Source organism: Macrosteles quadrilineatus, unplaced genomic scaffold (assembly GCF_028750875.1).
Source record: "Macrosteles quadrilineatus isolate MER2022 unplaced genomic scaffold, UCM_ALF_1.0 Scaffold_8__2_contigs__length_117827958, whole genome shotgun sequence".
Lineage (NCBI taxonomy): Eukaryota > Metazoa > Arthropoda > Insecta > Hemiptera > Cicadellidae > Macrosteles > Macrosteles quadrilineatus.
The window spans coordinates 36,150,408-36,164,235 of NW_026542601.1; the positions used below are offsets into that span (position 1 = coordinate 36,150,408).

At 31.6% G+C, this 13,828-nt stretch overlaps 1 protein-coding gene across 1 annotated transcript in view; it reads left to right on the plus strand.

The window, feature by feature from the left end:
- The window catches only part of LOC128999433 (uncharacterized), a 99,239-nt gene that overhangs the window by 43,809 nt on the left and 41,602 nt on the right, over window positions 1–13,828 (plus strand). The window contains exon 3 of the mRNA XM_054425954.1: window positions 9,821–9,901. Coding sequence (XP_054281929.1) covers window positions 9,821–9,901 — 81 coding nt within the window. The remainder of the gene's footprint in view (window positions 1–9,820; window positions 9,902–13,828) is intronic.

The following is a 13,828-nucleotide window of genomic DNA, read 5'->3' on the forward strand; positions in this document are numbered from 1 at the left end:
CAACGAATGCCCGTAGGCGACTAAACTAAAGTGCTCCTGAATGGTGAAGGACCCATCTATTAAACTCAACCGGTCAAACCCCCCTCCACTGCTTTTTTGAGGCTACAGTGAACAAGTCCCGATACTTATTGAATTGAGGATGTATGTTATTTTTTTCTTAAATTGGCTGTAACTTCAATGTGGAAATTCTACTTTACCATAGGAGTCTATGTGTATCAGTAGTCAAGGCAGAGCTTTAATTACATGTTAATTACATATCATTTATAAATTGTACATGTTACTTGTTAAAGGAAACTTAATTTACATATATAACAAAAATCATTTAATGTATATTAACTAATAACAATTCAAGCTAATTAGATTAAATAATTAAACACCAGCATTCCTAGTAACATCTACTGGGTCTAACTCTAGAGATAAGCCCTAAGATACTGGAGCAATCCAATTTCCTGTTTGGCCATTGCAATAAAGCCATTATCAGCCCACTTCCTGTATCATTGGCTAGTGCAGTAACCTCTCTGTGTGTGATACCAAGCTAAGTTTATCTTTTAAAGGCTATCCACTGCTACTTTGTTAAGTTTTTTACACTTTTCACTGCACTAGTTAAGACTGATAAGTGGTAGGGTAAAAAACACAGTAGTGAAACAAATTTAATTTGCATATAAATAGTTTATTACATTTACATTTATTAACTGTACATGTTTATATTGCTTTTTGCCACTCAGCCTATGAGTTAAGTGCATTTTGAAAAACTTACCCAAAATAAAAAAATATAAAAAAACAACAACAAAAATATGCTGAAAAAAATATAAAAAAACATCAACAAAAATATGCTGCTTAATACCTCTGAACCTTCTTATAAAAATGTACATAGTAATAACAAGTGTAAATTTGGTAATATTTACTAATTTAAATTTCTCATTAGTGAAGGACATTAACATTGTTACAAGGCCTTGCTGAGGTCACTACCATAAGATCAATACTAAGCCTGGCAGCTCACGAACTTGTGGTAACTACTGCATCATATTGATTGCAGAATATTACTGCAATAAAATGTGTTTTACTTTGTGGTAAATTTAATTATTGTTATAATGTAATATTATTAAAATGAATCTTTGAAGATGACATGAAAAATATGTAGCGAATATAGGCCTAGTTAAAGAAATTATCTGAAAACAGAAGATTGCACCAACACCCAAAGGGCTAGATGTGAGCGTACAAGAGAAAATTCAGTAAATATCAGTATGCAAGAGATTTTTTGAAAGAAAGAAGAGATATACCAAGAGACAGGCAATTGTCGACTAGTAAAAAATAACAAAAACTGTAGCCTACGATAAATACAGCTTTAAATTATTTATCCAAAAATAAATATAAAAAAAAATTGTTTACGATTACAAAAATTTAAAAGTTGTAAAATAAATTAATTACAGTATATTGAACGTAAAGTAAAACTTTATGTGAGAGACAGTTTGTTTAAGTCAAAGTGGAAGTGTTGATATTGTTGTAAACTCATATTTTTAATATAGTAGGCCTAATGTAAATTTTTTTAATTGTAATAAAAAACTAATTGAGTGATAGTATTTATTATAAAAATCTTCACTTTTAAGCAGAACTTTCTTTTCACTCATTGCGTTTTGATATCACTTCTTTACAAAATCTTAGCAAAAGCTATTTTTTCATCTTTTTCATTATTCTAAATTAAATTTTATCACTCAACGTTGTATCTTATCATTAACTTTGGATACTGCAAGTATAGTCATCATTCCATTGTAAAATCTACAACTTTTTTAAAACTACACAAGTTTGTTAAACATATACTGTATTATAGTATATTAACATTTCTCTTTTTAAGGTAAATTATGGTATATAATAAAATAAAATAAAAAATAAACAATTAATTGTAATGATTGTAAAACAAATTCTGATCAAAATAATGACTTTTCCTAAACCCAACCCTTTATAATGGAGAATCAGAAAGAAAGTGAAAACAATTGTTAAGGAGAGAGTATAAATCCTATGTGGGCAGAGGTAAATTTTTATTTGGTAGGGAATCGAGGAAGAAGTAAGTCTCAAGGGATTTTGCGGCTACATGGAACACACGTGGCTAACCTCGTAATGCAGATGTGCTGAATGTCTTTACTCTGTGTCTAGTAATTTGATCTGCTTTGTGTTAAAGTTGTTATCCTTCATTCATGCTGACATACTTGCTTATAGAGGGTTGACATGATATTTTATCAATGTTTGTTTAAAAATAAATTATTGCTTATTGTTCTTGTGATATTAAATATTACTAGCTTTCAATTATGCGTCTTTTACATGAAAGGCTTCCCCAAAACCTGTTGGACGAAGCACAAAGACAATTTTACACGTTCAACTTAGCCTAAGTTCATGTTACAGGGTGCCTCATGATTAAGTGATCCAGTAATGATATTTTTGTCAATTTTGTGAATATTTTTGTCAAAACTTCTATGAAAAATTTTACTATTGAACTAGAAATAAATGTTGTAAAATATCTGTGTTGCATTTGAAATAAAATTTTAACAAAATGTTGCTCAAAGGAATAATATTGTAATAATTCTTCAAACTGGAGTATAAGGTTTACAAACCACATGGGGTTAATCCGAGCTTAATGTAGGTATGTAACCAAGGGAACGTCTTATCTCGTCTGGTAATTTGGCGAACTCCCTTTGTCAAGCCAGCTGAGAATATTATTGTGACTAAACTAGTAATGAACTCTTGTACAGTAGAGATATTTCAATGTGAAAACTACTTTGGATGTGCATGGCAAATTTACAAAATATTAGTCGAAGCCTTCATCTTACGTATAATAATGGTCCCTTAGTAGCAAATATGAGGGTAAAAATATTGTGATATTTTAATTTTTGGTTCTTAGAAAGTTTGAAATTTTAGTAAACTAATAATGAAACTTGATTTGATAAATAATTTGAAATCACAGTAGTGATGTTTTTTATTCTTGTAACATTGGAATTTGTTTGTTTTTATTATTTAAGAGAACAGTTAAAACCCTGGTTTTGTTATAATTTTAAAGTCCACCTTTTGTAAGATACCATTATTTTGATTGCCCAATGGCAAATGACATTTTGTCTTGTCTAATTAATTGCGCTTTGGATTGAACGAGCAAATTCAGATTTGAAGGCGAGCATTAACACCACTCTGCTACCCAGACTATCAAAAGTTGATTAAAGTAATTTCCGCCTCAGTTAGCATTGGATATTAGGTATAAATATTTAGATCTTATTTTTAAAAAGTCTTCTGGCATGGTTCATGAAAATATTTTAAAAGTTTAGTTAACGATTCTATGCTTTACAACTGTGAATAATGAATCCTCGTATCTTACAATAATATTACAAAGTTAAAATAATAGATAATTGCATTAACAAATCTGTTTTGGAAAAAGATACTTTTAGTGATTATTTATTTACGGTCAGCACAAAGATAACTTTTTTATAACTAAGTTTACATTTTTACAAGTGCACTGAAAAGTAAACCGTGGTGAAACTAAAGTTTCCATATCTTGTAACAGACATCTTGTCAAAGTGGAAGACGCTTTTTGAACATAGAGTATCTCATTTCTCGAGAAATCGTAAGAAACGCAAGTTGAAGATAGAATTCAATTTAACTTTGACAAAACACATTAAACTTGAATTCTTCTCTTGAGATACACTCCCACTCTTGCAATTGGTATGTTTGTGTTGATACAACATTTCTCAAGATGGCATTGAACTTAATATGAGGGTTTGATTTTGCAAAGTTTTAACTACCAAATCCAAAAGCAAATCCAAAAGTGATTATAGAATAATAATTTAAAAAATTAATTAGCATTGTGGCATCAAAACTACCTAGATTCAGATTAGAAAAACTGTGTTTACTCTATGTAAGAGAATTTATAACACTTCTTTTACTTTATGTAACATATTTTGCTGTATGTAAAGCATTTTGTTCTTATGGTGTAGGTTAAGCCATGTTTTTACTTTTTGTAGTGTAGTTGCACTGTAACATTTTTTCAAATTTGCAAAGTTATATAGCTTAGTGTGGAAAACGTATCTTTCAAAAAGTGATACGTAGCACTTGGCTACATACATACAACGGAACCACTAAAATTTGGGTAACATTTTTAATTATTTTTTTTATACGTAAGAAATACACAACACTTATGGTTGATTCTCTATTGGGTTTTTGTCAAAACCAAAGTCTATACATTTTGATACGTTCAGGAATATTTTTTCTAGTAAACTGCAGCTGTAGAGCAAAGCTTGATTGCAAAAATCCCAAAGGAACAATAAATTTATACTTTATGTAAGGTTTCTTCTATCAAACATTTAAGTAAAATAGCATACAAGAGACTTGAAAAGTCTTAGCTCTTTGTTATTCACATTGCTCCATCTTTTAATCAGTACCCATTTCACAATAAAATCAAAACATTTCTATGAATAAACTTGAGTTTTAACTAACAAAGTACTTTGACGAGCAACTAATTAAATGAAAACTTTTATCTCAAGGAAACCAGGTCAGTTCATTTGTGTTTTCCAGTAGGTAGTGTAAAATGTAATACTTTTGCAGATAATTGGTTTAAAAGATACAATTAAATGTTGTAATCTAACAGTCCATTAGATCAGACTGGATTGTAAGCCAAATCAATTCAATCACGCAATGTAAATGTCAGATTTATCGTAATTTTGTCTCTCGTCCAAATGGGTTCTGTTATTGATGAGCTGACATTAAATGATTGTTCTCTTTGTAATGGACATGTTATCGTCCATTCTATCTCCAACCTTTGTAATTATGATATAGACATCCCCTATTATTTCTCTTATTGTAAATATCGTTATATTAATTAATAAACATGCTCGTAAAGGAAAATACATATATTTTTGAATAATTGTTGGAGTTGGTGATTACTAGCATACTATTTTAGTCATAAGATATGTCTTATATATATTTTTTCTGGGATGCTGTGTGTAGTTTTAGTGATCGCCTTCTAAATTGAAGGTTGCTGGTATGATTCCAAGCTAGATCGATTTGAGACCCAGACGCCATTGTTGTTTTACTATCAACTAATTATGCCATATAACAAAAGGTCGATGATATATATCAACAAGTATTTAGATCAGGGAGGACAAGTGTTTTTTTATTCCCTTACAAAAAGTATAAAAACATGAGCGTTAAAAATATTTTCAAAACTGCTTTTGAACACACTTTAACAATCTACTCAAAGTGGGCTACTGTAAATATATTTTCCTCTTAGTTTTTCAAACTTTGATCGTTTCCCAACCGTTCATGGTCCATCACCCCTTTTGAAGGACTTGACACCTATTGCTTCCTTCTCTTTTGTTTTGTATACATAATGAAACTTAACACTTTAGGACCAAGCAACTCTCACATTTTAGGCCCAGCCTATTATTTTCTGAAATATCAACATAGAGTTTATTTGTCTCAAAAAACTGTTATCTGTATTTGTGACAGGAACGATTCCACCCTACAGCACTGTTTAATTTTGTATTTGAATAATGCATTTTTTTATTTTTTTATTTGAGTTTATCGCCCCACAAATTTATCCTTCTAATACATTATATAAATGAACTATACTTTTTACAATAAGTTGACCTTTAAATTTGGCTTGGTTAAAGAGTCTGTATACTTGAACACAGTATAATGTGATAATTTGGACGTAAAAAATCTGTACTGTCAATAATCTGGATTCGTCTCAAGTAAGAAATAAATTTTGAATTATCTTTTAAAACAAATTAAGTGTTTAGCAGCATTAAAACGAACCACTACCCTAGTTCAAAAGCGTATCAAACTTGTTTTTAAATGCTCAAATATGTAGTGTCTGATATTTTTACTGTACACTCTAAACTTGTTGTCATAAATTAAATGTGAAACCGTGCTAGAACAAAGCCAATTTTTCAATTGACCTCTCTTTTAGACCCTTTACTGTATCTATGAAGAAAATGTATCTGTGAAAGAAAATGTACAATGTTAAATAGCTATTTACATTACAAGTGTAGTAAGAGCGTTTTTACATCACGCAGGTGAATGTTTTGCAACGAGCGGAAGCGAGTTGCATAATTCTCCTAAGTGATGTAAACAAGCTCTTGCGTAACGTGTAACGTACAAGATTTTACCTGACCCAACAATATACAGGAGGGCACGAGCAATATTTTTCATTATCCATTTCACTCATCTTCTAACAGTAAAGTTCATTTACTAACAAAATCTAGGTTAGGAAAATTCTTCAAATTATAACAATAAAATTCAAGCGCACAGCTGATTTCTAGCGTTGAACGCCGTTGGCTCCATAGAGGTATATTTTTTAAGTTAAGCACTCAATGTTATTTAAATGGGTTTCATTACCTCGCCGAGTGAGTTTTTTCAACTTTACATCACTCGTGAAGTAAAGAAGTAGTATACATCACGCTTGGGATAGGGAAGTTTAACATGGCGGGTTAGGTAAAAGTGTTTTACTCATCTAGTGCATGTTGGCCTTTTTCAAGATGGTTAATTTAAATAATCTGGATAATTTTTAAAGTCAGATTCTGGTCCCAATCGATCCCAATTATTGTATGATCAAACTAATTCTAAAAATGGTAACCATTTTAACATATGAATCTACCAAAGGTAGTAATTGAATATATATCATAAACATATGGTACAGTATATGGTAATATTATTTGTTTGTAGTTAAAGGGTATTAAATCCACTCCTCTTGTCTACGAGATAGCAAGATAAGATATTACACTCTGCCCTAGGGAGACTAGTAGAATGTTTAGAATCACTGTCTAATTTATGAAGGGTAACCTCTCATGGGGCTTGTTCTGTATTCTCTCTTGTTTGATAATGGAGTGATAATGCACTGCTTTCAGGACATCTTGGATCATATTCATTTTACTCAATTTAATAAATAAAAATACGTCTAATAACACTCTTGAAACATATATTTACTTTTGTACTGTTGACTCAGAAGACAGTAAATACATAAAACAGATATGGTAAGTGGTGATGGATTTCGATTGGACACTCCAATCATACAACCCAATAGGTGAAATGTTTAAGATTTAACAACAAGATAATATTTTGCAGTAAAAGTAGTTATTAATTAGTAGCTTGTTTTGGCTGCAGCCATACATTTCTTGAGTGGCAATGATTGTTTGTGCTTGTAATACACACTCGTAATCTCTGTGCTATTATAAGTGGAGGTGGTAGGAAAATCTTAAGTTTTTAGATTTATATAGAACCTCTTTTAGGTTATGTTAGCTTTTTAAAGGTTATATTATTTATTGCCGGTTGTTAACTAACATACTGAATCGGTGGCTGTGGTTGGTCTAGAAACGGCAACTGGGAAATCGGCTGAATTAGCAAGCCGGAATGATCCATTCTCGCTCTAGAGTGGCAATAAGCAATTTTGCGTACTGTACAGGTATGGCAATGTGATCATCTCCATGCCGTGGTAGGAGAACATGATTTTATGAGATGAAATTTAAAAAATTGTGTTCCTGTTTTTAGTAAAACTGTGGTTGAAGAGTTACAAAGAAACTTTGCAGGTCACGTTAAACTTTGACCTGCTTGTACAAACTTAGCTACTGCAGTAGTCATACAGGACAGTACTCAGACATTTGACTTAAATTTCATGTTAACACTTTAATTTATAAGTTTAATGGTGCAGATATTTAAAAATCTCGGCTCATTGATAGTTACAAAGCTGGAAACCAAACAAGTTCTTTACTATTGTATTACTTTAGTAAAGAATTACAAAATATCTGTAAAGTATAAAAACACTTAGTTGAAAATAGTATTCAGTTTTTCAGAGATTCAAATGCATTAAATAATATTACCCTAAAATGTTCACTTTTGCACCCAAGTTCTACAAATTATTAGTAACTTTTTTTATTTGATTGTGTTTAACTTCTTTTAGTATTTTTGAGGTTTTTGCAACAAAACGTTTCAAATCCTAGTATTTTTTATATCAAAAATCAATCTTTTATTAGATATGTTCATTAATTGGTAGCCCAATGACCAATAATTACGTCAGATTACAGAATGGAGCAAGATTGGGATCGAACCTTTAAACTTCCATTTTGAATGTCAGTGCTTTTTACTCAACCATCCAGGCAGTTTGGTGATTTATTTACAGTAATATTGGTACCCTTTTTTTTACAGAAGAGATATAACAAGCAATTAATATGCTAAATTAAATTATTTACAATCATAATATTATCCATTTACTCCCTTTACTCATGTGACCAAATCGCTTAATAATTGTTATTATAATTTTTTACCACACGATGATTTTGGTATATTAATTGCATTCAAATATTAAGGTTTGTTCTAGAACAACAAATAAATATTTAAAAATATGCAAGTTGAAAGTTTTATTTTTAACAACAAGGTTGGGAGCATTGTAAATAATTCATGCCAACATGACACCACATCAGCCTAACACATCGCTTATGATACATTATGTATTTAGTTGGATGGTGCAAACATATCTACAGTCTACTCACTTGAAAACATCTGAAAAATAATTATCAATATACTTGTTTAAGAATGCAGTTTTAAAAGTGTATTATTATTTTGTTGTTGAGGTTTTTTAATGAACAAAACGTGTGAATGTTTTGGTTTGGAAAAAAGTATAGACTTATTTTCTCATGATATTAAATATCATAATGTTTATGCATACATTTTCTGATTTTTTAAAAACCACTACTCTACTAGTTAGGTTTTTATTAGCCTAGGTATTAATTTCAATATTGAAAGACAAAATAATTGATGATTTTGTGGATCATATGAAAACAAACGCTCTTGTGTGTATCATGTGTTACTATGAACAGCTGTTTTAGTATGCAATTAATAAAAATTATTGGTCTGTTTAAGTAAACAAAATCTATTCTTCAGAAGAAATACATTGGGGTTTTGATGGCCTGTGGGGCAAAGCCTGAGGACTTTAATTACAGGAATTGGTAAAAGGGGTCCACACAAAAAATACTTAATTTTGACACATTGTTTGTAAAAATCCGTCCATTATGAACGGAGGAGTAGTGTTTCGTAGAAATTGCCTTCACGTATTATATATAAGGACTAGCTGACCCGGCGAACTTCGTATCGCCTAAGTTATAGGTTTCCCCTAAGACAGACCGATGGAAAGAAAGTACCGTTACGTTTAATTTTCAAGATGATCTCGTTCGCATCGCTGAATCACGTCCTGGTTGAAGTTCGTTCGCTACGCTCACTCACCTTTGGGTTGGAGCTCGTTCGCTACGCTCACTCACCTTTAGGTTGGAACTCGTTCGCTGCGCTCACTTGCCTTCAGGTTAGCTCGTTCGCCTCCAGGTTGAAGTTCGTTCGCTACGCTCACTCACCTTTTGGTTGCAAATTAGCTGTTGTCATAAATGTAAAAGAAATAATGGTGCTGCACCCTGTTGGTAATCCTTGTAACTTTAATGCTATTGAACATCATAGAACAGAACCAACTTGTTTAATTGAAACAGCTGTTAAGATTCATTAATTCCATTTCTCATAAGGTTAACATGGGAAACTCCAGAGCCACTGGGGCGGAGCCCTTTTAAGAATTTCGAAACGGGAAATAGTCTTCCGATTCGCATACCTACAGAATTTACACACCAAATTTCATAACGATCGGTGAAGTCGTTCCGGAGGAGTTTGCAGACAAACACTGTGACACGAGAATTTTATATATTAGATTGCTCCCTACCCATGAATAAAACAATTTTTAAAATGTGTATGTATTATTTGTCTTTGTTATTTTAGTATGGAAGTGTAACACTTATTTGTTGTGTTGCAGAAAGAACCTCTCAAGTTTGAGACTTCTCACCTGACAGGGGCTCCGGAGGAGGTGGTGCAGCTGGTGAATAATATCAAAGAAGTGAGTGTTATTTTTTGAAAAAATTACATTTTTACTTTTAAAAATGTACACAGTCTTACATAATAATGCACCTTTTAAGAAATATTGGATTCCCTGTTCTTTATTTATTAATTGAACTTACTGGAAATGTCGTATACATAATTTTCTGTCACAGTTTTGAGTTAAGTCAAAGTCCTGTGCTTTGCGTATTCACAGAATCCAGTCAATATACATTTTTGTAATAAGAATTATACTTCCATATCTCTAAATTTATCTTTTTAATGACAATTGTAGTATATATGGGCTAACAAAGTAATATTATTGTTAATAAAATATATTATTGGTAGGTATATATAATATAGCATAGAGTAACAAAATAAACCTATTTTTCATCAACTTCAGATTTGTTAATATAAAATCCAAACTAATATTTATATTTCAATACTAGTAAAATATGTAATTCCTAACCTAACCAAGAGGTTTAACTAATAAGTTACTTTCATTCCAAAGGTAGGAGAGGTCACGCATGATCAAATTTAACGGCCTTAAAAAAAAGGAGAGTGTATGTTAGTGTGGAGACATTCCTTATTTGGAATTGTTGAGTTCCATGAGGTATATGAGTGGTTTGTAGTGCTAACACCCAAGGATTAATTTCTTCAGACATAAGAAATTCGAGGTATTTCTAGAAACTGCATATTGAAATTTCAAGAGTTAAATCATAAAATGTAAAATTTAATTCATACAAATTACGATAGTCAGTACCATCTTAAAGCACACCGATATTTTCCTATATGTTACTTTTTTGCACTAAAACAATGGTTTTAAACATGTAGAAAACCAGGACAAATAATAGGGCCAAATGCCAACAAACTTTAGTACCAACCTAAATCATGACTGGATGTAAACAAACAATGTTGCAGGTTTGTGGTGCCAACAAACAACGTTGGCAACACTGTTAGTGTAAATAACCAGCTGATGGGCCCAGCTGTTTATTGCACCCATTATCTTGTCAGACATTTCCTGCTTCCTGCCCCATGCTGGTTGAAACTAGATATTTAGACGGGTCATAACTATTAGAGGTAGTCCTAAGGAGGTGGTGAATTTACCAATCCATTCATAATTTACTTCCCATTTAGGAACGAAATAGGTTTAGTTTGTTTGATGTACCTAATAAGAAAATTAAGTAAACAAATAGCTTTGATTTTTTTTAAATTAGTTTGCAATGAGAGAATGACATATTGTGTATTATATTGCCGTATACTGTAGGAAGACTCAACAGTAAAATTTAAAGAGGTTGACGGCCACTTTTATCCATGCATTTGCCTGTCCACGTGGGCCTCTGGCCTGTGCTTGAAACATATCAAGACCCAGCACAATCAAGATAGGGCGAACCCAGGACATTGCTGGGACATACTATTTTAGTCCATTGTTCTATTGACTGAGCCCATGGTCTCATCTAATCCGTTGCAATTTCAGTCTCTCTTATGATTACAAATATTCATATTTTGGAATTTTTTTATTTTTACCTTCAAAAATTTTTAAAAAATGCTTCTTTTATTAGTAATAAAACCCATAAAAAATGTAAACCCTTATATAAATACTAGAGAACCCGTGCGGCTCAATGAGCCGCATAGTATGAAACATAACGCAGAGGAGAGCGTTATGATTAAATTCGAGTATTTTTAGTTATATCTTAGAGTTGTTTGAAAACTTGTTAGAAAATTATTTTGAATAACTCTATTTGCGTCGTCAAGGTTCACCTACGTTATTTCTGCTCTCAGTTTTAACTGATAAAATTTAATGGAAGCTAAACGTTCTGCTTCAATTCGAGTTAACATGTTGCAACAAAGTTTTTCCAGCATTAAGAATTGAAGAAAACTGTTGCCTTACTGATAACCCGTGTTAAGTAATTTAGTTGGGTTTTTTTAGTTTGGTAATTTCATTTCTTTTATTTGAGACATCCTCCTAAACCAACGATTTTTTTCGTATAGAATCCCGAAAAGTCTCCGGATTACCAACTGGACAGCCATAATCTGCTTTGAAAGCAGCAACACCATTGAAAGTTGGTTAACTTAACGTGTCTCTCAGTCTCAGTATATGCCTCGCATCAGAACGTTCTTACGTTGTTCAGTGGAGTTTCTGGGGTTCTCTTAATACCTGTCTTAAAGTTTTGAAAGTATGGATTCGTTTGTCGAAATAGGTTAGTTAACTCTTGTAGCTATAAGATTCGGATAGCAATTGCAACTTTCTTCTCTTTTTGAACAACGTATATTATTTGCCTTAGAATCGTAAAAATAAACTTGATCGTCCCTACTCGATCGTTGAATACATTGCCACTAAAGCTTTCAATAGCAACTTCTTATTTTTGACTTGAAATGTCTGGATTGTGTTGGTGAATTTTCTACCTCTCTTTTTCTACTCTCCTCATACGCATAAGATATCTTACTATTAATTGTCTCATCCTCCCGTTTTCAATATTTCTTATTTGAACTTGAGGCATTTTCTGTTCTTCCAACAAAACTGATTAACTGTTTAACTTGTTCTTAACCTCCTGAATATTGCAAACATTAATATTCACTCCCACAAAGCTAGTGAGTTTCTTTTTATAAACAGCTGTTTTTTGTTTTTAAATTTGTTCTATGTATTTCTTATGGGGAAAACCCGACCTTTGAGAGGGTCTCACGCCCTTAAGAGTTGGCATTTTAAAATTCTAAAACCTTATTGCAAAACTACATATTGAGACGAATCTTTTGACACCTTAAACGTTGAAATTGGTCCGCAAATAAGGGAGGAGTTGCGTTAACAAAAACGGCTTCACGTATTATATATATAGATATATGATTTTTTTAATAAGTGAAATATTTATAGTAGTAGAGCATATTGATCTTCTTAAGCTGTTTAGTTTAGTTACAAGTGATTGAGATAAGGAATGAAATTTTGTAATTATTGTGATATTTTGTTAACTAGCCTAAATGATTTTTTAGTTTACAAAATAAAAATGAACAACTTACAACAAACATGAATATTAATCAGAGGCGCCATTGTATGTCTGGATTGATGATTATTATTATTGTTAGACATCTAACTTAGAACTCTTAAAAAAAGTCAAGATAAGACGGATATTTTTTTTAAACGGAAACAAACTTCAAATTAAAAATAAACGTTGCGTCGCATTGGCTGCAATTTCTACAAAACTTTTAACTTTAAACACAGCTTAACGGGAAGCACTTTGTAAGCAATGAACAGTTTGAGATTCAAATGAAGTTTTCTCTGGAAGAGTTCCGTTTATGTAAACATTGGTTATTCAGAGTGGTTGGGAGGAAAAAACTGTGTGTTTCGACAAAGGAAGGCTTAGAAGAGGGGTGGAGGAGGGGTGAGGAATAATTAAGAATTTGAGAGGGATGATGGGGGAAGAGGGGGGTTATGAATAAGTGATAACCACTTTGAAATACAAGCTGTTAATGGTGTTCTTTTCTTGTTTATATTTTTTAATGGTGAAAACTGCCATATTTCATTTTAAAACTTGAAACTAATATTTTACCATAGAATAACCAACAAGTAGACTTCTCACCCCATCGTAAAATCTTGAGCTTTTTTCACGTCTAGTTCATGTTGGTGACACTGGGCGCTAGTGTTGACATAGGCTAATTTTGTTTCTATTATTTTAGGGTACCTAAATGAAATTGTTTAAAAAACTAAATCAATTGTAACAAATGCTAATAAAAGAGATGGAAAAGTACTCCTTCAGGGAATAAAAATCTTTCTCTACCAAATGAACTTTTAGTTTTTTTATGAGATTTTTACGGTTTTGTTAATTTATAATTTTACTGGGGAGCTGCTTAACAAATTTCAATCCTATATAGGATAGTTTGAAAAAAATAAATTTATGTTAATTTGAAATAAGGAATTTTTATGCCGAGCTTTATTTGGGTGATAATTTTTCTTTGA